The sequence below is a fragment of the Hypomesus nipponensis genome, chromosome 20, assembly GCF_054491055.1.
Source record: "Hypomesus nipponensis isolate SF chromosome 20, ASM5449105v1, whole genome shotgun sequence".
NCBI classification, from domain to species: Eukaryota; Metazoa; Chordata; class Actinopteri; order Osmeriformes; family Osmeridae; genus Hypomesus; species Hypomesus nipponensis.
The window spans coordinates 6615001-6642500 of NC_140380.1; the positions used below are offsets into that span (position 1 = coordinate 6615001).

General features: G+C 52.0%; 1 protein-coding gene across 2 annotated transcripts in view; it reads right to left on the bottom strand.

The window, feature by feature from the left end:
• The window catches only part of LOC146246117 (rho GTPase-activating protein 26-like), a 38589-nt gene that overhangs the window by 2814 nt on the left and 8275 nt on the right, over positions 1 to 27500 (bottom strand). The window contains exons 2-21 of one of the 2 annotated variants that reach the window (XM_084684333.1): positions 19035 to 19130; positions 17795 to 17856; positions 17615 to 17686; positions 15818 to 15919; positions 15546 to 15656; positions 15077 to 15181; positions 14563 to 14692; positions 13666 to 13766; positions 12308 to 12402; positions 10921 to 10999; positions 10613 to 10649; positions 10352 to 10417; positions 9870 to 9944; positions 9483 to 9567; positions 8886 to 8944; positions 6749 to 6854; positions 5958 to 6117; positions 4356 to 4506; positions 4006 to 4189; positions 319 to 354 (exon numbers count right to left, since the gene is read on the bottom strand). In XM_084684333.1, coding sequence (XP_084540459.1) covers positions 319 to 354; positions 4006 to 4189; positions 4356 to 4506; positions 5958 to 6117; positions 6749 to 6854; positions 8886 to 8944; positions 9483 to 9567; positions 9870 to 9944; positions 10352 to 10417; positions 10613 to 10649; positions 10921 to 10999; positions 12308 to 12402; positions 13666 to 13766; positions 14563 to 14692; positions 15077 to 15181; positions 15546 to 15656; positions 15818 to 15919; positions 17615 to 17686; positions 17795 to 17856; positions 19035 to 19130 — 1912 coding nt within the window. The remainder of the gene's footprint in view (positions 1 to 318; positions 355 to 4005; positions 4190 to 4355; positions 4507 to 5957; positions 6118 to 6748; positions 6855 to 8885; positions 8945 to 9482; positions 9568 to 9869; positions 9945 to 10351; positions 10418 to 10612; positions 10650 to 10920; positions 11000 to 12307; positions 12403 to 13665; positions 13767 to 14562; positions 14693 to 15076; positions 15182 to 15545; positions 15657 to 15817; positions 15920 to 17614; positions 17687 to 17794; positions 17857 to 19034; positions 19131 to 27500) is intronic. The other variant, XM_084684334.1, reaches the window with a different exon arrangement.

Sequence of the window (27500 nt, forward strand, 5' to 3'; positions counted from 1 at the left end):
AGCATATTTATGTTCAAGATGTGGGATCATTTGGGCCAAGTTGGGTTCAAGTGCAAGGAGTGAGAGATGTTCTGTTAAAAATGCATATTCCATATAAATGTAAATTACTCTGCCCATTTCTGCTGTTTTTAATGTTGTCGTATTCTTTAATTTGGTTGTTTTTAAATGTAATTTGTACGCTGTCCTTGAGTGTCGAAAAAGACGCCTTTAAATAAAATGTATTATTATAGATGTGATAAACTAATTTTGTGACTAGAGAAATAAGTCCTCCACCAAACAAACGAACAGAAATCAAGAGGTCATAAAAACAACGCATACCTTGTAGGGATAGCTGGGCGGCTCTTTGGATTCAACCTAGAACAGCACAACACAGGAGGAGGAAGTATTAGTCACGCATGTTTACAACCACCGTGAGAAGGAATAATTAAAAAAAATGTTGATCGGGCAGATCTTTATTTCCATTTGAAGCTTCCGTCTTTGCTTGTGCCTCACTAAAACTCTCCCTCCCTCCCCCCCTTTTTTGGGGACTCTCCTTCCTACCATCTCTCCATTTCTCCCACAGTAATGTGCGTTCGCGTTAAGGACGAATGCGCTATGGACTGTCCTTCCTCCATCACTGGGCAGACTGAAATGGGGTCTCTCCTGCGAGATTTGCCGACGACAACACACATTGTCAGTGAAAAATGGGAGGAAGGAGGGGGGAGAGTTTGCGGGCTGGTAGCCGGCGAGAAGAGGAGGAGGTAGAGGAGATTGTTTTGATTTGTTCGACCCCTCCAAGCTGGAGCAGATAGAGATCTGATTCTGCGGCCCTGCTGACCCGGAGATGATTCAGGGCCAAGGCGACATTTATCACTGTCTAGGGCAGCGGCCAGGGATGACCATTCCACACATGCTTTTATTAGCTAGCTTGCGTAACCGTCTTTGAACAGAACAGCTCATTCACATTCACCATGATCTCTTCTGGAGGGGGAAAAAAGAAAATGAAAAAGAGAAGAAAAAAAAACGCTCTTTCGACGATGCTTCATTGCCATAGCAACAACCTTAAGTTGTCATGGTAATGAACCCAAACATCAATTACACACCAAGGTGTTGATTCTTCTTTTTTCCTTCTTTCTGGTCTTGTGTTTTGCACCTTGTTTTAGAAATGTGCTCTCTCAAAACGACAATCGAGTCGACTTGAGCGGTTTTAATCAAAGTGATCACGGCAGTTCTTTCTCTTTCTACCCCTTCATCAATCTCCACAACATCATTCAGTCCCAGTGTTCCAGGGACCCATCCCACCCAGCAGCTTTACGATCCCAGGGGAGCCAACGAGAGTAAATAAAGATTACCTTATCATGCAGAGTGCCTTTTCTAACGCTCATTATTCAGCTGCCTCTCTGGAAAAGTGACACTCAACACCAGTGGTGTCAGTGGACCTTGTATTCACGGGTCGAACACAGGCCCGGGCCAAAATGAATCCCCCGATATCGGATCCAACGATCCCAGATCATGCAGATGCACGTTATAAAAATAACGTTTACATTCAGCCAATAAAAAAAATTGGCTGAATGTAACCGCTGAGAACTGTGTCGCTAAGGATTTACATTTAGGCATTTAGCAGACGCTCTTATCCAGAGCGACTTACAGTAAGTACAAGGACATTCCCCCGAGGCAAGTAGGGTGAAGTGTCTTGCCCAAGGACACAACTTCATTTGGCATGGCCGGGAATCGAACTAGCAACCTTCTGATTAATAGTCCGATTCCCTAACCGCTCAGCCATCTGACCCCTGAAGGATGATCTCAACATGCATGATAAATGCATTCGAAAAGCCTGTTAGTGATGTAATGAGGGCCTTGTGTTTGTTTTGGAACCTATCTCGTGTCACGTGGGCCTTGATCTACGTCTGGGACTTCATCTGTTTTCAGTGGACAAAGGTTGGTCGGGTCTAACCCTGCGCCATAAGCTTTAGTCAGCCAGGCAGATTGTGGCGTCTTGCACACAGATTGGGGTGCCTGTTCCGAAAAAGTTGTTTGTCATTGAGATGGCTAAATTTTGAACGAGGCTTAAATCGACCGTTAATTCTGTCTTCAGTCATTTAGCCAGACAGACAGCCAGCCCCAAGCCATTAGTCTAGCCTGTTCTATAGGCTTGGTCTCCTAGATATTACAGTTTAACCCTTGTGCTGCCTTCGGGTCACAATGACCTATCTTTCTGCTGCCACAACTTTACCCAATACAACAACAACAAAAAAAGCTTTTTCTTTTAACCTTCGCACTGTGGGGGGTGTGAGACAGCCCGACGGTAAAAAAAACAAAGCTTCACTTTATTTTTGTATGAGGTAAAGTTGTCGCAACATGTGGGGGGGTTCACAATGACTGAAGGGTCACACTGACCAGAACATGACACAAAGGTTGAATACCTATCATTTTGATGACGACGTCTGAAAGGATTTCAGTTTATGGGTCTGAAGTGCTGCTAACCATGCGGGTCTACGTGCGAGTCATTTGTACACATTGTAAAGATAGTAAGGTCGTATTGACCAAGTACTGACATGTCTCGATGAATAAAAAGATAGAAACACCGATAATGTCGATGTGCCTACAGTAAATGCACACGTGCCCTAGGCTGTATCAGGAACACTGCCACCACATTGATGTACCACCCACAATGGACCACTGGGGAGCCTACCATGGGCAACCACAGAACCAATCATTCTATTGTTTCAGGAGAGAGAGAGAGAGAGAGAGAACAAGGAGAGACCTCCGCGGAGTGGAAACAGTGGAAGAGAATCCTCACAGTTGTTCTAGAAGAGCGTGTTCTGACCGGCATTGTTCATTACAGGGAAGTGGATAATTGAGGACAGGTTTCTAGCATGAGTCACTTGGGCTGGTTTCTCTCTCTCTTTCTCTCCCCCTCTCTCCCCCTCTCTCCCCCTCTCTCCCCCTCTCTCTCTCTCTCTCTCTCTCTCTCTCTCTCTCTCTCTCTCTCTCTCCCCCTCTCTCTCTACCCCTCTCTCTCTACCCCTCTCTCTCTACCCCTCTCTCTCTACCCCCTCTCATATTCATTATCTCCAACTTAACTATGTGTTGTATTTTCAAAAGAGTTTCTTTCCCTGGGATTTCCCCGAATGAGGGAGGAGGAGTAGAGTCGACGTGACCCCCTTTGCCCCTCAGCTCGCCTGGGTCTCACATGCCGACCAAGGTGACTGTCTGGAGAAAACTCACAATAACCCGAAAGAAAAACCAGCATTGTTTACTCCATCTGAGCAAGCGACAAAGACAAGGGAGAGGTGCAAAACAAGGACTTTCAGGTCAAACTTGTATCCTTCTGAGAGAGGGAGGGAGAGGGCGCACGTAAAAATGTTGACCCCCCCCCCCAATCCCCCCCCCCCCTCCGCCTCTCTCGGGTCAAAGATTAGGCTCTTGAGGAGTTCCTAGAAAGCAATTTTGCTGCTGTTCGACTTTTCAAAGATAGGTTGGCAGAGACGGGTTGGCGGAGGCAGCCTAAACAATCTCTCTCGCGCGCTCTCTCTGACTGTCTCCATTTCACCTACTCTCTCTAAACAGACGACAATAAAGTCTGCTCAGAAATGCCACTGGGTCAAAGCGGGAAAATCAATGACTTCTCCTTAATTCGCCGCGCCCCCATATATTTCACAAAAAGAGAGAAAGCCAGAGAAAGAGGTTTGATACTTAAACTGACTAACATGGCATGTGTTGGCGTGTGAGTGTCACAGGATGTCTCACGTTACAGTGCAAGAGCAAGCGACAAATAAAAGGAGAAAGAGAGAGAGAGAGTCTTTGAGGGAAATATCTCGTCTTTTACGGCGTTTTCCCCAAAGGGTGGACTTGGCTTGGACTCCCTTTTCCATTCATCCTGCTTTCCCCTTCTCTACACGCCTGTCGACACACAACCTTCTCCAGTTGTGTGGTGATACACACGCGAAGAAAGGAACAGAGAGATAAGATAGGGAGGGCGTGTATAAGAGTGTGTGTGTGTGTGCGCGTGTGTGGTGGACTCACAGGGAGTTGGGCCTGTTCTGGCTGGGCCTGGTGTCTGGGTCGCCGTCGTTGCTCGTCAGGCTGTTGCGGGGCGTCCGGCTGCGGCTGCTGCTGTTGTTGCAGTGGACGGACGAGGAGGACTGGCTACCCTGGCCCTGGGCCAGGGGCTCGGACACCGAGTTCAGCCCCACGCTGTTTCTCTTCTCTACCGGTGGAAAGCAGCCATACAGAAGTTACTAAACAAGAGTTTGTAAACATTAAAAAAAAAAATATATATATTTTATTTTTATTTTGGAATGATCTGAGGACTGCAGCCTCGAAAAAAGGCCTGTATCGACGTGTACAATCGCGTGTACAAAGCGTGCGCCTACCTTTCTTGGCGTGCGTGGGCGTGTGGAAGAGAGTGAGCGGTCTCTCGCTGCAGGACTGGGCCTTGCTCTCCGCGCTGCGTCTCCGGGTCGAGTCGACCTGCGGGGGGGCCAGCCCCCCTCCGACGCTGCCGCCAGGCGTGTCCCTGAAGATCTGGAACAAAAGGAGATAGAACCCGAGCCGTAATCATAACGCGTGAAAACACGATTCCGGTTCAAACAACGAGTTTGAAGTGGAATCGTGTGATGAGGCAATTTTTACCACATAAAAAACTAAATAACTACGAAAGCCACTTCGGTTTCTGAAACGTCAATGTTTTTTTTGTTTTTTTCGCGTGGAAAAAGCTTTGCGTGGGCCTCAGACCGTTCTCAAGCGACAAAACGAGAACTCGGCATATCTCGGTCCACCTTCCACAGTCGAGTCGAACGCCATCTTAGGGCGTCCCGGGCCTCTGCGGTGTCTCTCTGAACAGCATGCCAGGCCATTCAGCCATGCAGCGCAGTGGAGAGACACACATGACCAGCTCACTAGAAGTAGGTCATTAGTTCTCCCAGGGCCAAGCTCTGCTGGCTAACGGGATTAAAGGTACAGTTATGGCTTTTCTCCCCCCCCCCCCCCCCCCATGTGCACACTGACTGCAGTCTAGACTAAAGGACCCCGAGTTCAGGATCGGGCCTGTCCTTCACTCTCGTCTCACACCCAAGCGCAGAGAAACTCTTGTGAGAATTCCCCCTCATGTTTAACTGGTCACTCACACCCGTGAAGGTTGATATTTCATCCTGCCGGCCAAAGATTTGGATGTGCTCTTTGTGCTGAACATTCAGTCCAGGGTCACCTTGCAAGGATATGCTCTATCGCAAGGTCCAGCTGTGTGCTTATAAGTGTGTGTGTGTGTGTGCGTCTTTGTGTGTGTGTTTGTGATATCCCATGTAACACTAGTTTATTGACCACCATATACTGTTTTGGCCGTTGCCATAGTGACCCTCCCATAAGAGGCTTGGCTTAAGCAGCTTGGTGTAGAGATTTGAGGGGAGGGGGGTCGTGACGTGAAGCGACAGTCGGTGGGCTCCAAAGGAGAATGTCATGTGACACACCCCTCGGGGGTCTTCTTTTTCCTCAAGACTCATCTCCCTTCCTTCCTCTCCTTCCTTCCTTCCTTCCTTCCTTCCTTCCTTCCTTCTCTCCTTCCTTCCTTCTCTCCTTCCTTCCCTCCTTCTCTCCTTCCTTCCTTCCTTCTCCTCTCCTCTTCCTCCTTTCCTTCCTTGCTTCCCTCTTCCTCTTCCTCCTCTCCTTCCTTCCCTCCTTCTCTCCTTCCTTCCCTCCTTCTCTCCTTCCTTCCTTCCTTTCCTCTCCTCTTCCTCCTCTCCTTCCTTCCTTCCCTCTTCCTCTTCCTCCTCTCCTTCCTTCTTTCCTTCCTCTTCTCTTTTTCCTCTAAGTCCTTCCCTCCTTCCATCATTCCTCTCCTTTCTTTCTTTCTCCCCTTCATCCTTCCCTCCCTTCCTTCCCAAGCTTCCCCTTCCCCTCGTCTCGTTCATGCCGTTCTCTCTCATGCGTGTCCGCCCCCCCCCCCCCCCCCGCAAGCCCCCCGTCGTGCGGGTCCTCACCCTCTCGTTGTTCTCGATGAGGATCTCCACAACGATGTTCTGGAACTTGATGTCCATGATGGCCGCCACCGTCTCCTCCTGGGGGCGGAGCAGGGTGGGGCCGAAGACCACGCCCAGGTTGGCCACCGTCATGAGGTTCTGGGGGTGATGGCTGGCCACGCTGGAGGAGAAGGGCAGAGAGAGGAAGAGTGGCAATGCGTCGCTGTGGCGACAACACGCGCGAAAACAAAACCTTCAAGACCACCCCGGCCACCCGGCACCATGCCCCGGAAAACTGTGTTTGTTTGTTTGTTTGGAACGGGGGCTCACTTTGCAAGGGTTAAGGTCGTGTTGTTGTTTCGTTAGCGGTAAATCCCGTCTGGGCGGGGACGGGTTAGGGGAGGTTGAAAACTCTGCGTCATAATGCATCGTGTCTATGCTGTGCTGTCCAACACAGACCCGAGGGGACCCTATCCATGTCGATATCCCTAACCAGACAGAGACCCCCCGGGGAGGACCCGCATCTGGTTCATGTCTTCTCGACTCGTCCGTATTCATGGGCCTACGCTATTTGAATGCATGTCGACCGGGGAATTACAACCTGCTTTTCCTCTCCGTAATCCTCTGCTAATGCAAAGAACAACAACAGCTTCCCACCAATGCGAACACACACACACACACACACTGAGTGAGAGACAAACAGAGCTGGGTTGGATGCAAACACTACAAAGGTGTTTTCACCCCTCGCGTTACCCGGCCAATCGGCTTATAGCCTTTAAGCGGGGGGGGGGGAGGCGGGGCAAAAAACCTACTTTGCCAAGTGTTTCGTGAGCAGGTCCAGCATCTGGCGGTTCTTCTCCGGCAGGCGGTGGACGATGCTGTGGATCTCTGTCACTCTGGCCTCGGGATTGTCCAGCTCTGCGGGGCGAGAGGAAGGAAGGGAGGGAGGGGAGGGAGGGAGGAAGGCAGGAAGAGGGGAGGGGAGGGAGGAAGGCAGGAAGAGGGGATTTTTTTCTCGTAAACCAAATGTCCTCGACGGGCTAGCCAAGGACTGTGGCGCGCATGTCCGTGTAGGTCGCGCGTACGCACACGTGCGTTTGTGGTTAGCCGCCGCGTGTTTCATGCGGCCCGCGAGTCGTTTATGGACGCGGGCCGGTGTGAGCGCGCGTGTGCGTGTGTGTGGCCGTCTCGAGGGTCGTGAATCACGGTGTTCCGACATGAGTTGTAGCGGACGTCACGGCGGGAGACTTCAATCGAGAGCTCTGCACCGCTCTTCCCAATCCACACACACACACACATTTCAACGCCAACACTGGAGTCATACATCCTCCCAGTCCTCTCCTAAAAGGAAAGCCATTCCCATTCATTTTAGTTCATTCCGAATTTGTTTGTTTTTTTTTCCCTCCGGGTCGCCATTTTTGGACCAAACAGCCCACACCAAATGGACCTGTGCTACGAGCCGGCTAAGAGCCGATCTCCCTCATTGAGTCTGGAAATGAATCGCTAGCCGGGGAGGGTAAATGAGGCAGGGCCTGGGGGCTGCCACTCGGCCAGGCTGCAGCAACAGGTCACAGCACCGTTTAAGACCCTTCTAACGTCGCGTTCGAATGGAACCAGTGGACGGTGCTCCCAGAAACCTGGCATAGTCAAGGGAACACTCCTTTCCAAAAAAAAACACAAAAAAAAAGATTTAAGACAAGGTCTGCTGTGTGCAGTGCATACAGGGCTCCCCCTGCTGGCCAGGAAGTTGGAGGAGGAGGAAGTGGTGGAGGGGGGAGAAGGAGGTGGAGGCGGCAGAGGAGTAAGCCGGGGAAGACGGAGAAGGAAGGGAGGAGGAGAGGCGGGAACGGGGAGGAGCGAAGGAGGGGAGACTCCTTTGGGAGGAGCGCGACGGGGAAAGACAAGCACCGGGTGGGAGCAGGGGACGAGGAGGTGGAGAAGAAGGAGAAGAAGAATAGATGTGGGAGGCAGAGAGAGCCTGTGTCGAGCACCTGGACCCTGGGTATCCATTTCCAGGGACGAGGGACATCCAACCGGGACGAGGGGGAGCGGGAGAAAGACGGAGAAAGAATGTGAAAGCGCAAGAGAGAAACGGAGGGAAAGCCAAGAGACAGAAAGAGAGAGGGAGGGAGAGAGAGAGAGAGAGAGAGAGAGAGGGAGAGAGAGGGGGGGATGGGGGGGGGGAGTAAAGAAAAAAGCATTATTGGGCACGGGTCAAAATGGCGCGGGGCACGGCAGGGAGTGGGCGCGGGTGCTCCCCCCCTCCCCCTGTCGTTGCACGCCCGCCTCAAATTGCAGGTGGCACCGTGCCCTGCCCGACACACGGAGGAGGGGGAGGGGAGGCGCTCGTAAAAGAGTTCGTCTCAGGACAGCGTCCCGACATCACCCCACTGGCTCAGGGAGAGAGAGGGAGGGAGGGAGGGAGGCAGTGGAGAGGAGGAGGAAGGGAGGGGGAAACAGGAGGCAGTCGAAAAAGAGAGGAGGAGGAAGGGAGGCGGAGGTGGTAGAGAGGAGGAGGCAGGGGGAGAGAGGAGGAGCAGGAGGGAGAGAAGCGGCAGAGCGACTGGAGGAGGGGAGCAGGGGGAATGAGGTGATTCGTTGGGAGAGAGGAGGACGGGTTGGGCAAGACTAAAGGCGGAAAAGGTCTCTCTCTCTCCAGCTGGTGTTACTCTAAAACCGTTTCCTCAGCGGCGAGCGAAAGACACACCCCTATTTCCTGCTTTGACTTTGACGCGTCCACACAGCTCCCAAAGAGACGCTCAAAAGACAGGCTGCTCATCCCAGACCAGTCTGAACTGGGACAGACCAGAGCACCGGGCACACCAGACCAGACCAGACCCGGTTCAAAAGAGTGAGCAGTTCCTGCGGTACCAGAGAAGACCAGGGACCCAGGGGAGCCGAGGACATCAGCTGGGCCAGCACACACACTCAGGACAGACGGAGACTCACTGGCTGCTTTGATGAAGCTGCGTTGATACTGGTAGGTCATTAGGGGAGCGGGGAGGACCCTGTAGAACAGACAGACGAGACAGATACTTTGATACATCACATGTATTTATGCCGGCTTCATGCGTCTATCCTGCCCCTCCTATATGTACATGTCTTCATGTCGTCACTGCAACACATTCCCAAACAAATTGAAGTGCAAAAATATTCGTTTTAGCCTTGCTTATGCTTAAAAAAAACAAACATTTGGCAGCAAGTGCAGTAAGAACATTTGACCAGGTAAGATTTCTTAAGATAATGTGTTATTAAACACAATAAAGTCACTAGAGAGTGAGGCGGGTCTTCTCTCTCCTACGCGACACATAGCCAAGTCGAGGATCTAACTACCTGAGGACCCCCAAAGGCTTCCCACGGCTGCTAAACAAAGCCCCGGGGCGATGCTGGGAGACTCTAACTGGGGGGGGGGGGGGGGGTCTCGGGGGGGGAGATGGAGACTCGTCCAGCTAGATGACATCCCCCTGGACGAGTCTCCATCTCTCTCGTCCCCCGGCCCCTCCCCCCGGCCCCTCCCCCTGGCCCCTCCTGCTAGGGCTGGGCTACCTGAGGTAGTGCTTGATGGCGCTGGTGATGGTCTTGATCTCCCACTCCGTGCTGTCCAGTTCCACGTCGGCGCACGTCTTGGGATCTGGACACGGACCAACACAGGCTCGTCAAGTGTCTGCTGCAGGTCACGGGGTCTTTGCAGACGCCGCATCTCAACAGCGTGAGGGCAATTTTTTTTTTTTTTGGGGGGGGGGGGGAGTGCTCGGTCATGCAATCGTCTAGCTGGAGTGTCATGGCATACAGTGTTAACTCTCAGGGTCGCTCTCCAGGCGAAGTCTCGTAAAAGTGACATTGTGTGTGTATGACTGTATTCCATTTGTTTATAGCTGGTATCTAGACTGGGTTCTGCAGCAGTGAGTGTGTGTGTGTGTGTTACTGTCTTACCCATGGCTAGGCTCAGAAGTTTCTGGACCCTGGAGCTCACGCCTACGATCCGGTACAGCCCCTGCTCATTGATACCTGCGCGGCGGGAAGAGGGAAGGAGCTTACAGCCCTGTCTGTCAGACTGCCATAGAACCACCGGAAAACATCCCGTCTTCATATCCCGTTACCATGGCACATCTGGTCGGACGGGGTCGAGCGAGAGAAAGAATGAGGGGGTAGGGAGGAGAGAGAGACAGGGAGAGAGAGATAGAGAGACAGGGAGAGAGATAGAGAGACAGAGAGAGAGAGAGAGAGGGATAGAGAGAGACAGGGAGAGAGAGAGAGGGAGAGTGAGAGACAAAGACAGAGAGAGAGAAAGAGAGAGAAAGAGACAGGGAGAGAGAGAGATACAGGGAAGACAGAGAGAGAGAGAGAGAGAGAGAGAGAGAGAGAGAGAGAGAGAGAGAGCTGAAAGCAGTAGTGTGCCAAGGCGCCTGTCTCACCTCTGGTCTCTACAGCATAGATAAACTTCTTGACCACGTTAAAACCTATCACGTCCAGCTGGGCCACTGACAAAGAGAGAGAGAGAGACAGAGAGAGAGAGAGAGAGACAGAGAGAGTGATAGGGAGAGACACACACGGAGGAACAGAATAAAGGAGAGGGAGAGAGAAGAAGCCAATAAGTAAACAAATTAATTAATGCTTAGTGCATTCATGTTGCCAAATGTGTGCGGACAGCTAATGCATACTAATGAGTCACTTACAGCCCTCTGTCTGACTGTCTCGGTTTAAGTTGTAGACCTGGGAGGAAGAACGCACGCACACACACACACACACACACACACAGTTATCACTGATACCACAAAATTTAGCTAAAATGCCGTGTCTTCTTGATCTTTCGGAGCGAGTGTGTGTGTCTACGCATGTGTGTCTTTGTGCATGTGTGTGTGTGTGCAATGATGTGCACTGAGGCTCCTGCTGTTGACATGGATGTGTGACACAGCATACACGCACACACACATTAGTGCCCGCTAATGCGGCCATAACAAGCACCGTAACCGTAGCAACGCACCGGTTCCCTTCCGTCCATGGCCTCCATCCACAGCCTGCGATCTTCCTCCGACAGAGCCTGCATGGTGACGACGCCGGCCCTACACACACACACACACACACACAGGTCGTAGGCATTCCGTTCCAGACACGAAACGTCCGCGCGTTCACATTTCACGCCGTCCAGTGCGAAAGTGCCGCCGCCTCGCACCGTAACAGATGACGGGACCGGTGCGTGACGGCCCCCCTCTCCCAATGTCCCCGGGGCTAGCTAGCCACGCCGCCATCAATCCCGGGCCCGGCCCTGCGCTAGCATCTAATTACAGCCCGGCTCGTCCCTCGCTCTCCCTTATTTCACCGGACTGCAGCAGCTCTGACAGGAGGATCACCTTCACCTGCCCGCACTCTTCTCCCTCAACACACACACACACAGGTCCTCAAATAAAATCTCCCTTTTTGGTCAGGTTTTTTTTTTGGGGGGGGGGGTTGCATGTTAAGGGGTTTTAAGCATGTTGGGGGCCAAGTTACAGGTTTCTTACTGCTTTCAAAAGGAGTACGGTAAACACACACACACAAAACCACTCAGAGCTAGGCACAAACACGGTAAATAAATGATGGCGACTGAGTGAAAGAACGAGCTCTCTATCTCTTCCTCTCTCTCCCTCTCTCTCCCTCTCTCCCCCTCTCTCTCCTCTCCTCATTAGAGGTCGGTGACATGACATAGCTCAAACAGTGCGATTAAAGAAAGAAAAAAAGACGAAATCCCGAAGCGGCAACACCATTCAATTCGTCGTTGGCCCACATTCGTTCTCCCAGGACGGCCCGGAACTCTCCGGGGGTGTGCTGTGGGCCTGCCAAAAAAAGGTCGCTGCAGGCCCACAGGGACGCCGAACGCACGTGAGACAGCGCCTCCGTCTTCATCCACTATTAATGTGACGTTACAGAGACAAGCCAAGGCTATTTGCTGTGTACTGGGGGCTTTGAATGTGCCAATCCTCATTAAGCCCCACTGACCACTTTCGCAGCCTCACTGCGGAGCGGCAGGCCGGCTCGGGGGCTCCACACGGTGGAGGACGAGACTAACTACAAGCTGACGGGCATTCGTCTTTCGACTTTTGCAGAGAGCTCCCTTTATTGAGGGAGCGACGCCTCTGTCATAGCTGGAGGGGCTGTGAGGTCGTCGAACCCGGTCATCGAGAACAAGGGGAGTGTTGGGTCTGGGCATTTGATGGAAAGGTGGAGAGAGAAAGAGAGAGAGAGACAGACAGACAGACAGACAGAGAAGGAGGGAGAGAGAGACAGACAGAGACAGACACAGAGAGACAGAAAGACACAGAGAGACACAGACAGAGAGACACAGACAGAGAGAGAGAGAGAGAGAGATAGAGAGAGAGAGCAGGGGGACTCACCTGTCTACCGCCTCCACATCAAAGCAGAACCTCTTCTCTATGGAGTCTGTCTTCCTGCGCGTGCAGGACTTCAGCGTGAAGCTATCCTCTTCTCCCTGGAACGCACACACACACACACACACACGTATCACACACTGGTTGAACAGACGCACACACGACACACACTGCTTTTAGCCACGCCAAGTATCACGCACTCTGTGTCACACACACACAGTGTACTCAAACACACACACCACACTCATTACTGTTTACCACCCATATTACTAATGGCAGCCTTGACCCAGTTGATCCAACGTGTTTTTTTTCCAGACACATCTTAATAGGGGTCTTCCCATTCAGCAGTCTATTAGCCGCCGCCCCCCTCCTCAAACCCACAGCATCGAACCACGGCCGAAATGTGCCTCCTCCCCACTCCCTTCCCCTCCTCTCTACTCCCTTCCCCTCCTCTCTACTCTCTTCCCCTCCTCTCTACTCCCTTCCCCTCCTCTCTACTCTCTTCCCCTCCTCTCTACTCCCTTCCCCTCCTCCCTACTCCCTTCCCCTCCTCTCTACTCCCTTCCCCTCCTCTCTACTCCCTTCCCCTCCTCTCTACTCCCTTCCCCTCCTCTCTACTCCCTTCCCCTCCTCTCTACTCCCTTCCCCTCCTCTCTACTCTCTTCCCCTCCTCTCTACTCCCTTCCCCTCCTCTCTACTCTCTTCCCCTCCTCTCTACTCCCTTCCCCTCCTCTCTACTCCCTTCCCCTCCTCCCCACTCCCTTCCCCTCCTCTCTACTCCCTTCCCCTCCTCTCTACTCCCTTCCCCTCCTCTCTACTCCCTTCCCCTCCTCTCTACTCCCTTCCCCTCCTCTCTACTCCCTTCCCCTCCTCTCTGCTCCCTTCCCCTCCTCTCTGCTCCCTTCCCCTCCTCCCTACTCCCTTCCCCTCCTCCCTTCCCCTCCTCTCTACTCTCTTCCCCTCCTCCCTACTCTCTTCCCCTCCTCCCTACTCCCTTCCCCTCCTCCCTACTCCCTTCCCCTCCTCCCCTCCTCTCTACACCTCTCCTCGCCTCCCCCACCCCCCCTCTCAGTGTGCATTTAGGCTCGAGCATCGTGTCAGTGCCTAAGTAGACTGGCACCGATGCCACCCTCACTGCCAGACGGCCCCACGGTCTGGCGTTGGCACGGCAACTCCCGCGACTCGCTGGGTTCGACCGCCGGGCCCCGAGAGGGCCCAACTGCCGGCCAGCGCGGATGCGCGTTGCCAGTGGCGACTTGCCAACGCAAACGAGGCTTATTTGAACATAAACAAGTTGAAATGGAGTGCTGAGAGGGATACTCAGAGGGGTTGTGTGGGGGGGTGGTGTCGGCAGAAGGACTCACCACTTTCCCTCCAGACTTCTGGTCGAACAGCACCATGGTGACTCGCTTGGGCTCGCGGTGGTAGGTGCAGTAGTATTTGACCCAGGCTGACACGAACGAGCCTAAAATAGATTGAGTAAGAGAGATCGAGAGAGAGAGAGAGAGAGAGAGAGAGAGAGAGAGAGGGTGAAACAAAGGACAGCTCCTGCGACAGCCCCCACCGGGCACCCGGGGTTTCCGCGGTAACGGCACGCGCTCCAGGTTACCGCCGCGCGCGAACGTGACGCCCTCGTCTCCGAACACATCAGCGTGGGTTTGTGTGTGCGTGGCGGGAAATCAAAATCTATTTGTCTGAACCCTCCGGCGAGGGGTCAGTGTTGACATCTCTCTGCTGTGTGTGGTAGGAGGTAGGCCTAGGATACTGGGGACTTCTGGCTTACTAATACCACACGCTCACAGGTCAACAGACAGGCATGAGGTGACCCATACAGGTGAACGGATCAACAGACAAACAGACGAGTTCGTAAAAAGAAACGCTAAGAACATGAGAGATGGAGCGACAGGTGAAGAGGCAGACAGGGAAGCAGACAGACATGTAAACAGGACGACATGTAACAGTCAGGGAAACAGGACATGCAGGTAAACAAGAAGTCGGGAAACAGACAGCCAGGTAAACAGGAAGACAGGAAACAAACAGGCAGATCAACAGGAAGACAGGAAACAAACAGGTAGGTCAACAGGAAGACAGGAAACAAACAGGCAGGTCAACATGAAAACAGGACACAGACAGCCAGGGAAAAAGGAAGACAGGAAACAGACAGGTAATCAGACAGGCAGGTAAACAGACAGACAGGTAAACAGACAGGTAAACAGACAGACAGGTAAACAGACAGGCAGAGGAACAGCCCAGGCACTGACGTTTCTCCTGTACAAACAGGTATCCCTCCATGGTGTGGGGGCTGATGTTCTTGTGCTCATGAGGGTTCTCCTTCATCTTGGTCATCAGGCCCTCCACCTCCGACCGTGTGCTCTCAAAGCGGTTCCGCGTCTGGGCAGGCGAGGAGGGAAACAGGGAGAGAGGATAAGGTATGAAGGACTTGTTCTACGCCTAGGCATGACCATCTGTCATGAACCCCCATCCAGAAAGACCAGAGTTGGGTCGACCGGTTAATGTGGACCGCGGGAGGGGGGTAGAATATATGCTGGATGTACTTCAGCCCTAACGTGATACTGTCTTAAGTGTCTAACGGTTCAGGTTGTTTTGGGTTTCCAATGTACTGTTATATCCCCCAGAAAGTCAGAGCCTTTTTCAGGTTGGAGTCACAGAATGTTCTGGAACGATCAGGTTGTTCTCTGTGTGGGGTGGCCTGAGGCCACGGGGTGGGGGGAGTGAGGGGGAGGGGAGGGGGGGGGAGTGGGAGAGCAGCCTTACGTTCTGAATGCTGATGGTGAGGTCTGTTTTGAAGTGGTTGAAGTCTTTGGCCAGCTCATAGCCATGGTGGTAGTAGGTGAAGAGTCCTTGGAGGAAAGCCAGCAACTGGAGACAAATAATAGTGGGATGAGTTTAGCTGGAGGAAGAGAGTGCTTCTGAAAACAAACTGACAATGAAGACGTTTCAATTCCATCAAGCATTTCTCCTTTGAATGACAGTCAGCTAAAAGTAACTAAGCTTACTAGTAAATACGTCAGTGGCAAAATATTTGGGGGAGTTCAGATTATTATTATTTTTTTTTATGAAACTCACAACCAATCCAATCTTAAAGAAAGAGCAACACCAATTCAAATTTAAGGTCAGTTATCACCACTTGAGTAAATACTCATAAGTCTGGTTAGTTATGTGTGCAGTACGTAAGTAGGTAATAAACACAAGAGGTCAACATGGAGGTTAGGATGAGTCTCACCGGCTCCACAAACTCAAACATTTTCCTCTCCTGGACCTCCTGCACCTTGAACACATACTCCAGAGAGACCTCGTAGAAATGCTGCCGTACGTGGTCCACCTGACTGTCTGCCTGAGGGACAACACACACACACACACACGCGGGCATGCACAAAAGCACACATGCAAGATGCAAAAACAAACACACACAGACAAGCATGAGGGACTGTGAGCAATGTTCTGTGCTGACTCATTCGTATGTGTGCTTGTGTGTGTGTGTGTGTGTGTGCTTACTTCATGGAGGTGGGACTCTTTCTTCTTGGCAGATAAGCTGAGGTGTTTCTCCAAGACTGCACAGTACTTCTCTGTCTCCTTGTCGTACTTCTTCCTGGCTTCCTGTAGAAAACAACGTTGAGAAAAGTCACACAAATGCTTTTTTTTTATATTGGATAATATATATATATATTTTTTTAAATATTTTTTATAAAATATTTTTTATAAAATATTTTTTATAAAATTATTCTATAATATTGTTTATCATATTATTCGTATTTTATTATGATATATATATATTTATAATCAATGTATATAATCGTACAAATACATTTTACTTTGACAATCAGTTCAGCTTTTGAATTGAGGCAATTCAAGTAAATGAATATTTCTTATTCTCATTTGGACAACAGCTCAGACACCTCACTGCACCCACATCCAGGGTAAACCATCGTCAATCTTAGCTCATTTAGCTTCTATATCTAAATCCATTTCTCTCCAGAGAACTACAATATGCCCAAATAAGATTCTTCTGGAAACACAACTGATGCCAGCCTAGCTGAGCCAAGACCGGCACAACTCATAGCTGGCAGGTAAACAATAAAGAGCTTTGCAACTTACAATGTGAGATCATCCCAGACACACACACACACACACACACACACACACACACACACCTGAGGAGGGAGGGTTTCAAAACAACAGGAAGGCCAACGTCACTACTGCATGATCTCATCCCATGGTGACCCCGGTCCAGGATGACATCATCCAGCGTTGTTATTCAATGGCTCTTCCTCATACAGCTAGTAGACAGAAGCTTCTAGTGCTCATTTTAGATCCGTGACTAAAAAAGTCAGACATGACATCATGTCTGAGGATCCACTCAGTCAAGCTCAGGATCGAGTCTCACGAAGCCCTTAAGAGTTCAGGCCACTGCAGTAACCTTCTCTTGTTATACCAATCCTGGCCAGATGGGGGCAGTAAGACCACAGTCTCTGAGGTCTGGCCTGCTCAAACAAAATCAGCCTCTTCTATCGAGTTTACGAGTTTTTCTGTTGAACAGATCAATATTACACCTCCTGCTGCATTTCTACGAAGAAAAAAAAAAAAACTACAAAAATGGTTTCTCTGATCAGAGTCTGTGTCTGATGTTTCCGTGGACACAATCTGTCACAGAGAGCTGTGTCAGACAAGATATTTAACTTACAAGGTTAAACAGGGATTAAGCGCTCCCTTCATGACCTGAATAGAGATTTTTAATTCGACTCGTAATCACAGGGATTGTAAAATCACACAATGAGCTCCGAGGGATTATGTCAAGAGCAAGAAGGAGCGTTTGGTGTGTGAGATGAGCGTGTGTAAACCTGCTGAAAACCTGCGACCAAAGTTGGACACCCCGTCTGGGGGAGAAGAAAAAAAACGGCATTACCTCAGGGCCATATTAGTGCACACTCCGGCATTGTGGTTTCTCCACTGTTGTACTGTTTCTCTACATTCCAGGCCTTCACGTTTTGCTTTCTAAGATCTCCGGAGTCTGCCTCCCTAAGTTATGGGCCCTCTGTGTTGTCGTAACGCTATGCTTTCTTTCGTTTCTCATACGTTCTAGATTTCGTGGCTCTGGGGGACGTTTGTATGTTTCGCGAGGGTCCGTGATTCATGGTTCTAGATCCCGAGGTTCGTTCTGTGCCTCTACGTTCTCGGGGCCTCAAGGAGTTTACCCTGGTTCACCACCTCCACAGGGCCCTGGTATCTCTGTGTTTCTAAGGCAGTTTGGGCTCTATGTCACTCAGGGTCCTGCGTCCTCTCGGTTCTCCTCACCTTGGCGGCGCTGATCTGCTCCTTCCGGAACCTCTCCAGCGGCGTGATCAGGACGTCACTGGCGTTCTCGATCTGAGGAGGCATAGAGAGAGAGAGAGACGCCCGTCAGCACCTTGCTCTACAGGAGCTGCTTGGACGGTTCCGTTCGACGGTGCGCGTATGTGTGTGTTCCTCGCTCACCATCCGTGTTCTTTCGTCCTCCAGGTTCTGTAGGACTCCCGCAAACTCCTGCAGAGACTTGGCTGTGGGGAGACACCGACACACAGGGACGGAAGAAAAGAAAACGAGAGTGAGAGTCGGATAGCTTGATGACTTTGCAAAACCTGCCACTCATAAATCTGATTAGGCTGAGGTTTTCAGTTGCAGTATTTGTATCCTAAGGAGAGGCAAGCATGCTCCTGCTTGTTTGGCGATCTGAACCAAGCCAGGCATGAATGCGCTGTTTCGAGTCAGTTTCCACTTGAAATGCCACCACCATCATCCAGAATTGACACTTCCAGGAGGTTGTCTCCAAAGTTTCTAACTTGGACTTTTGATTTGCGCCATAAAAAAAGGGTAGATACCCGTAGACCAATGTGAGGTATGCCGTTTAAAAGGCACTTCGCATTTTATAAAAGGTGATAAAACTCGGCGGTGAACCTGATCACATGGGTTTCGAAGATTTCTAGACCAGTTGAGGTCAGTCGAAGTTCTACTGAGTTAGAGTGGTGGTGGATTTTGCTGGGGGGTGGGAGTGCGTGCGTGTGTGTGTGTGTGTGGGGTGCTCTAAGGCTAGAGACAAACCCACTAACCAAGAGCACCATCAGAGCCTATTGTGTTTCATAACCATCATGTCATCAGCCCTCCGGGTCATGTTCGTATCACAAAGAGAACCTGAGACCTTAAACACGCGAGGAGGAAGTGTTTTGTCCAGCTTCGAGTTTCGATTGGTTCTACTTGGAGCTAGGAAGTTGTACAACGCTGTTCGGCAAGGTTGGGTGATAATCCAACCGGTGTGGTTGCAGTTGCTGCAAATGCTGCCAAGGGTCAGTTGGAGATAATTGTGGGTGGAACCGATGGGTGCTGAACTGTTAGGTGTGGCCAAACGACCGAAAAAAGCAGCCAAGTTATGCCGTTTCTGATGACTGTTGTTTATTTTACTTAACAAGGGCCAATACACGTTCATTATCATGAGCACTTGGCTCATTTTCATCTGCAGGGCCTGGTTGGTTGATGGGATATAAAACATTAAAAGCAAACATTTAAAAGCACCTAAGCACACAGGTACAGAACAAAACACATGAGCGCAGGCAAATAATAAAACAACATCGTCCAAATCATGACAGCAGTTTTGAGTGTCCAATAAAAGTCATGCAAGGGGAAACTGTCGCAGTAAACAGGGCCGGCGAGCGACACCTCTATGTTTGCGAACGTTCCTCACCGATACAGATCTCATCGTCCGTCTCGGCGTCGCCGATGCACTGGAACTTGAACTCGTCGAGTGACTCGGCAAACTTCCTCTTGGCGGTGGAGAGATCTTGGAGGAGAGGAGAAAGAGAGTGACACAGAAGGGTTAGCGGGAAGCAGGCGCGTAGACGTATCGAAAGAGTAGGTTCTGAGGAGGATTTTAAAAGTTATTTTCCCCCCACTCCGTGTCGGGCAGGTTTGCTACAGGGAGGTCTAAAAGGCCATGTCAGAGGTGCGGCACACGAGCGGGCTAGAGAACCAGGACGCGTGCCCCTCGGAACCAGGACCAGCTACACACACAGAATGGAAACCCGGCCGGACGTGACCACCGTGACCTCACCACCCTGCACCTGGACGGTTGACGGAGCATATATTTTTTTTGGGGGGGGGGGGGGAAGGGGGGGGTCTCTCTACAATCGGATAGCGGTTGGAATGATTAAGCTCTAATCCTACATGATCAATGCTACATACTGTGTGGATGCTAGCGTTTTTTTAAGTGTATGTGTGTGGGGGGGGGGGAGCATGGCTCTGTGCTGTACGGAACACTGACTACTGGGTCTGTCTCACACACACACACGTCATCAGTGCAGCAGATATGAAACAGGCGGGGCGAGGGGGTGTCCATCGACGGAGTGACTGGCAACGACGGGGTCGGAGCGGATGGAGCGGGACTGTCTGGGAAAGGTCACTCTTTTCCATCTGGCACATCATAGCGCCTGTCACACCCTCGTGCCTCCTTCAGCCCTAACCTCGCTCAACTCTGCAGGGTGTTCCATCCCCCGCACGCACACACACACACCTCTCTGTATCATTTCCTCACCCTTTTTCTCACACGCGCACTTTATCCCCCTCTCTTTCTCGGCCCCCAAACTGACGACAGCTCCTCTCCCGACAGTTGAGGAGATATAAACGTGTCTGAGTCGAGCCTCCATTCTAGTCTCCTTCACTGTGCACAGAAGGAAACTCCGGTCTTGTAAAGCTCCGCACCACCATACCAGAGGGGGTCTTCACCCTTAACCCCCACCCAGACCAGGAGGGGTCCACACCACCACACCTAAACCTCCCTGCCTCACCTGTGGAAGCCGTTTGGGATAGTGGCCTCTGAGATTTGATTTGAATGCTATTTAACTGGCAGTGTATGCACATGCTACAGAACACACGGACGCCCGTAAAACGAGCTTCCAGGATATCCCCGAGAAATACACATTTCTTTAGAACTGCGGCCGCCGTCCATCTAAAAGAACGACTCCAGTCGTTGTGATGAGTATCAGCGAGTGTGCAAATTGTTGGGTTTTTCTCTTGGGTTTGGCGTCAGGTTTAGAGCCTGGACTACAAACGCCAGATCCACTACAACTGACAACAATGTGGTATTTAATAAAAAGCTGTGCGCCGTGTCACTCTGTCACCCCAGAGACTCTGCCAACACTGGCACCGGTAACATGCACAACCCCCCCCCCCCCACCACACCACTTTGCAGCACAGAAACCACACGCACGCGCACGCCCAGTCACACCGCGGAAAAGCTCTCAGCACCTTCAGAGTTGTGAGGCTCGCTGGATAGCTCCCTAATACGAACCACATTGTTGGCCTGACGAACTGCAGCCACGTAAACCGACCTCAAACGAGCAAAACCTAGCAAAACAATGGGAGGGGCCCTGGGGGGAGGAGGGAGGTAGGGGGTGGGGCAGAGATCTCCTGTGGGACACCTTGACATCTCCGCGCGCTCCAAGCGAACGAGGGCTTATCTGTGACCTCCAGTGAACTGATAGGGGGGGGGGGGGTGTCTCTTGTAAGCCTACGGGTTCTGGGACTGCTACAGTGTGTGTTTCCACGGACGGCAGGTTACCTCAGACACACAGCCGGCAGTGTGTGTGTCCTTGGAGACCGGAGGAAACAGAGCGAAGCTCGAGGCACGGCAGGGTCTAAAAATAAGTGACCGCGTTGACACCTCTCCTCACAGGCCAACACACAATGACACACACGCACGTAAACACACGACGCTCGCGCACAACGGTGCCACCCCGTTCAGCTCTCCCCCCCCCCCCCGGGGGTAGGTCGAGAGGCGTCGGCCAATCGAGAGTCTGGCTGCCTGGTTCAACCAGGAAGTGCTGAGCTAAAGCAGCTGGGCCAAACACCACGTGACGTCGCAGTGTGGGTAGACGGAGGGATAACAGCGGAGGAGCTGTGAAGTGTGTTTTTTGCGTGCGCGTGTGTGTGTGGGTGGGTAGCGGAGCGACACATGGCTAAATGTTATCGTAGCGTCTAAGATTTCAGCTGCTGAGGGACTGTGGGACGTCGAGTGCACCATTAATACTACAATTACTCACTGGCAGGATCAAACTTAATGTGAGTGTGTGTGTGTGTGTGTGTGTGTGTGTGTGAGAGTGATCATTTTAACAGCCCCTGTCCCGTGACCACAGCATGGACCTCTCCGTGGCTCTGACACACGCACACACACGCACACACGCGCACACACGCGCACACACACACACACACACACACACACAGAGGAAGAAACACAAGAGACACACACACAGCACAAAGGGAATCTGTAATGAGCTAGAGTCAGGGTAGCGGCACTGCACTTCAAAACACACACTCACAGATGCACAGACACACACACACACACACACGCACGCTCACGTCACAGAAGTGGCCCTGTAGCCCATATGAACAGGATATCCATGCAGCGAACGCCAGAATCACAGTCTTTGTTAGACATTCATCTGAATAGAAACACCATTCATGTCAGAAGACAAAGGCAGATTTGAGTCACACGGCGTTGGTCTAATTCCTGAGTCGACCCAGGCGGCTAAGGAACCAGACCCAGGGTAGCGGCTCTGACAGGGCTGGGTGGAGCACAGAGGAGGCGAGGCCCAGTTAGACAGCACTGGGTGGACCAGCGACTGAAGCCCGGGACAACATCAGTCCTGGAGCTGCGCTAGCTGGAGCGGAAACTAGCTACTCGTGCGAGGGCCGCTCTGCTTGGGGCTAGGCGCGTAGAGGAGGCTGCATTGGTTTACAGGCTTATAGGGCTGTACTTGTGGGGCTTTTGCTTTTGTTTTAGTGATGTCGGTTTGCGGACTACCAGTCGGTCCCCGTTTGACCTGCTGTCCGTTGAGCCCTCGGAGCTTCCATTCTCTCCCTCTCTGTCCTGAGCACACGCCCGCGCTGTAGTCTCTTAATGCGGGCTGTGTGTGTGTGTCAGCGTGTGTGTGTGTGTGTGGGAGGGAGGGAGGGTGTTGGAGGGATGGTGGTGGTGGGGAAGTTAGTCTAGTCCAGAATATCAAGACACAAAACTGAGAAAGGGGAGGGGGAAAAAGAGGAAGCAGTCAGAGACAAACAGGAAGTAGAAGGGGAAAGAAAGAGCGATGACTTCCTTCCGAGAGTTTAGGGTGACCCCAGGGTCAACAGGAAGTCAGCCTTTGGACGTCTTTCCTCTATTCTGCCCTGTCAGCTTCACACACACACACACACTTGTTGAATATGTATGTGTGCAAATATAAATACGTACAGTAATGTGCAAAAGTCTCTGGCAAAAGGCTATTAGGCTAAACTACCAAGGAACCGAGTAATCTACTCATATCAGAGTGTCTTTGGTCTGGTTCAGAGTTAACGCTACAACCTCGGGGGTGATTCAGTTAACCTTCCCCACTAAAGTGATCCCTCACTCAGTTGGGATGTAATATGATAATCCCACCCAGACTAGACTTTATAATCTGGACAAAGGTAGTCTTGCATGGCTGGATTTTTATATGCGCTTTATGGTCCGTTCATAATCTAATCCTGAAGTGTGTCCCCCCCCCCCCCTCTGACCATGCATATGCCCTTTATGGAGTGTGTTGATCCTAGTGTGTGTATTAGTGTGTGTTTTTCTGTGTCACCCCTGTACAGTGGAAGGGGAGAGGAGGAGGGGGGAGGGAGGGAGGGGGCACAACGGCCAACGAGCTCTGCCTCTAGATCCTCCGATGCCACCACCTCGACCCTGCTTCCCTTGTCCACTAGAACACACACGCACACACACACACACACACTCAAATGACGCCCTGCTCAAGGCAACACCGACCCAGAACCGACCAAAATTCACACACACACGTCGATTTCCGCATACCTCTCAATCGCACGCTAATTACTGCCACTTGTGTATATATCCCCCGCTTGTGCTTTTAGTGCTGCGTAAGGCCCAGACCTGGTGTGCTCTCTGCCCCCCACCCCACCCCCCTCCTCCCCGACAGACAGGGGGAGGGAAGGAGAGGTCACAGTGCGACAGGCAGACTGACAAAGGAAGAGACTGCACGACTCAACAGAGAAGGGGGGGGGGGGGGCGGGGGAAATAGCCTGAATGTTCCTTTACACAAAGGGTTAGAGAGAGGAAGCCATGTCTAGATGGGCCTATTCTTTACATGAACTGAATGGTTGCACTGTAAAGGCTCACAGGGATGGCCTTAACTCTCCCCCCTCTCTCCCTCTCCCTCTCCCTCCCCCCCTCTCTCCCTCTCCCCCTCTCCCCTTCTCCCTCTCCTCTCTCTCCCTCTCTCCCTCTCTCCCTCTCTCTCTCCCTCTCTCTCCATCTCCCCCTCTCCCTCTCCCTCTCTACCGCCCGACACCCCCATACACACACACAGCACACTCACTCTCTCTGTCTCTATTAATTCACACTCTATATTTGAATCCAGTTCATTGTTGGTTCTATTCCTCAGCTTCCGGAACTTTCCGCAGGGCGTGGCAATCTCCGAGGGAGCATGAGAGGGTGTGACTTCACACACACGCCCTCAGAGCTAGCAGACAAATATACAAGTGTGTGCAGGCCAGGCAAGCGAATACATGCATGAACACATAGTTACAGAACTACTTGGCTCAGTAAAAAATGAAATGCCTGAGTGCTTCACATTGTGTTATTATGTTCTCCTAGTAGGCCCAGGAAACCTGGCCTTGGTGTATGGTAAACACACACACACACACACACACACAACACACACATACCCACACTGGAAACATGGCCTTTGTCTGTCTTTAACAGCTGGCTTTCATAACATCTGCATGTGTCAGCAGGGCCAGCGAAGGCATGGAAGTGGGATATCTGTCAGTGTATGTGTGTGTACCGTGTGTGTGTTTGTGTATGTGTGTGTGTTATAAAACTTTGATAGAGGGGCCGTATGGGAACATGAGGTCACACCCTACTTGCCTCATCCCCCCCCCCCCCAAACACACACACTCACTCTTGCCCTTCCGGACTGACCAGAACATTGCTGAGGAGCATTGCTGAGGAGCACTGTGTTTAAAGAGAGATAACACTGGGGTTGTCCTCGCTAACAGCTGATGTCCATGCCTCCCACGCCATAGTCGTATTCCAGACCAGAGCGTGCCAGGGAGCCGGACTCAACTGTACAGTTTAACCACAAGCATAGGTCACCAGGCAACAACAAAAGACGACGCGGAAAAAGACCGGTCGACCGAGCGGGGAGACATGCGTGCGTGACTATCACGCCGAGGAGCACCCGGGTCCCAGAGGGGTTTCCCCCCTTTTCTTCCCCCCCCCCCCCAGTCTTACTTTCCCCGAGCTCTTTTCTCTGCAGTCTCTCTCTCTCGTCCCAGGACAGGGCCTTGTCAATGTTCGGCCGCATAGCTCCGGTGTCCTAGCAACGGGGCCACACAACAACAAAAAAGAGCAGGAAAAAGACTGGCTGTTCTCGCTTTCCCTCTCTCGCTCGCCCTCTTCCTTCCAGCCTCGCTTTCTCTCTGGGTTTCTCCCTGACCCCCGGAGCTGGCAGGCAGGCGAGGTGTTCCACACAGTTTTGGCTCGGCCTCGCCTGCCACTGACACAGCACCGGCCCCACCGAGAGCCCGCTCGGGCTGAAGGCAGGACCCGCGGCAGGGGACCCGCGACCGGAGGCCGTCGTGAAAATAGGCAGCGGGCTCGCTTCGCGTGGCTCGCGCAAAAAGATCCACGACGCGGGAGGTAGCCTGGACGCTTAGTCACAACCGGCCCCTCGAGAGGTCCCCCTCCGCAGCGAGAAAAATGCTTCGAGCAGAAGATTTGGAAAAAAGGGAGGGAGGGAGGGACAGTGAAAGGACTCAACCAGAAAGAGAGGGAAAAACGGATCTGTTAAAGGCAGAGACAGTGTCTGGCGTGAGCCAAACATGACTGGATCATCGCAAAGTCGCTTTCCTCCGGCTGTTTAGAGATGTGGAGTTCCGGCTGGACATTCTCACAGCTCCGCCCTGGCCTGGCTGCTGGCTGCTACTCACCAAAGGAAACAAAAGCCTGCGTCCAACATGACTTCTCACAAGTCACCCGCGGTTTGGTCAACTACTCTGCACACTTCCGTATAAAACCAGTTCTCCTGTCCACATGAACACAAGAAACCCAGTTCTTTAGTTCCATTTTTACTTCATCCAGAATGAAATAGCAGATAATCAAGAACCAGAAGTGCACAGTCCTAACAGTATTTCAGTAGTTGGTGCCAGGGAACAGTCTGTATTTAACCAGACACAGTGGAACATCACATAACTGCAGTATTACATAATTCTTCTGACTGGGCAGGGGCAATAACTCAAGTGCAACATACAAATAATGTCACAGGTGCAGTCTGTTTAGAACACAGTCCCACACCGACACTAGGAAACAACTTCCACACAAACGTTTCTTGCTTTCCATGTTGTCCAGAAACCTTAACATTCAATGTGTCCCTCTTCAAAACAATCATTTGTATGAAACTAACCTTGCTCATTGGCTGAGCCACTGCAGGGAAGGACAGAGAGTCTCTGGTGTTGTTACCGGTCGTGACCGAGGGGAGGGGGGAGGGGGGGGGGGGGTCACCTTGTCTGCATGTTTTCAGCACGGTTCATGCAGCGCTACCACCCTGGCCGTGCTAACGTGCCCTCCGCGTGTGTTTACACGACGACAAACCACAGCGACTGAACTGGGCTGTGTAAACAGCACCGACGCACGGGACCACCACAAGTGCACTGCTTCGTCACGGGGGTGTCACAAAGGCACTCGGCATTCCCTGCACCGTGCCACGGCCGCTTGGTGTGACTCTTGACCTGGAAACCGAGCAGCCTTCTCGGTGCTGATTGGCTGACTCGAGGCGCCCCGGCGTGGCCTCATTCAATCGGCTTTCATTGTGGCCGGATGCGGCAGGACAGAGCCTGAAGACACAGAGAGAGAGAGAGAACACACAGAAGAGGCAGGAGCCAGACAGAAGAGGGAGAACGCAACACAGAGAGAGAGAGACAGAGAGAGAGAGACAGATAGAGACAGAGAGAGAGAGAGAGAGACAGAGAGAGAGAGAGACAGACAGACAGAGAGAGAGTGAAAGAGAGTGAGAGAGAGAGACAGAGAGAGAGAGAGAGAGAGAGAGAGAGAGAGAGAGAGAGAGAGAGAGACAGAGAGAGAGAGAGAGAGAGACAGAGAGAGAGAGAGAGAGACAGAGACAGAGAGAGACAGACAGACAGAGAGACAGAGAGAGGGTGAGAGAGAGAGATGCACTTTTACAGCGGCCTCAGAGATCACAGCCGTTATCACATGACAGACCATACGAGAGATCACCTCGCCGCTGGTCCAATCAGATGCGCGCCCCCCCCCCCCCCCCCCCCCCCCAGTGACCCGGGCCTCAGAACCTCGGTGGCCCTCTTTCAACTGAGCCGTTACACAACAAGCAGGGGAAAACAAACCCCCCCGAGGGGGCTGAAAATTCCCACTTCAAAACAGAATTGGATGAAGGGCAAAACCCCTGTCTGTGATCCTCTCCAAGACTCCTACGAGTCGTTTCTCAGCGGCGACGGCATTGGGCGTTCCCCCCATGAATATTCATCGGACATGTTTGCATGTGCGATTCCCCCCCCCCCACACCCCCACCCCTTTCTCTCGTTAGAAACACGCACCGTTCATGGGGCAGATTTTGGGCAGTGATACCGGGATAATCCACGTAGCCCCTCCTACCCTCTCCTCTCTCCTCTCCTTGGTCCCCGAGGGTGCTAGAAGGATTCTAGGTCATCGGGACAATCCCATTATAACAGCAAGCCATGACGGTTAACTTTAAACCCCTAAGCGAGCTTCGCTCCGCACGCGCGCGCGCGCGTGTGTGTGCGTGCGTACAGCGTAAACACAATCCAGTCGACACAGAGAGCACGGAAAAGGGTAGAAGAGAGGAGAGACAAGAGAGAGAAAAAAAAAAGAAGGAAAGTCTGACTTTTGGCTGGCAAATTGCTCTGCGCAGCACAGCAATGAACTGTGTGGCTTGGATGGTTTCTGTGCTGCGTGGTGCATGTGTGAGCATGTGTGTGTGTGTGGCTGGTGCCTGTGTGCGGACGTGTGTTCTGGATGCATCCATGCACGCATGCGGGAGCATGTGGGTGCGTGTTGCCTGACCTCCCCGACACCTGCCCCAGGCCCTGGCCACGAGCCCACCAGGACAGCCAGGGTGTGGGGGAGCCA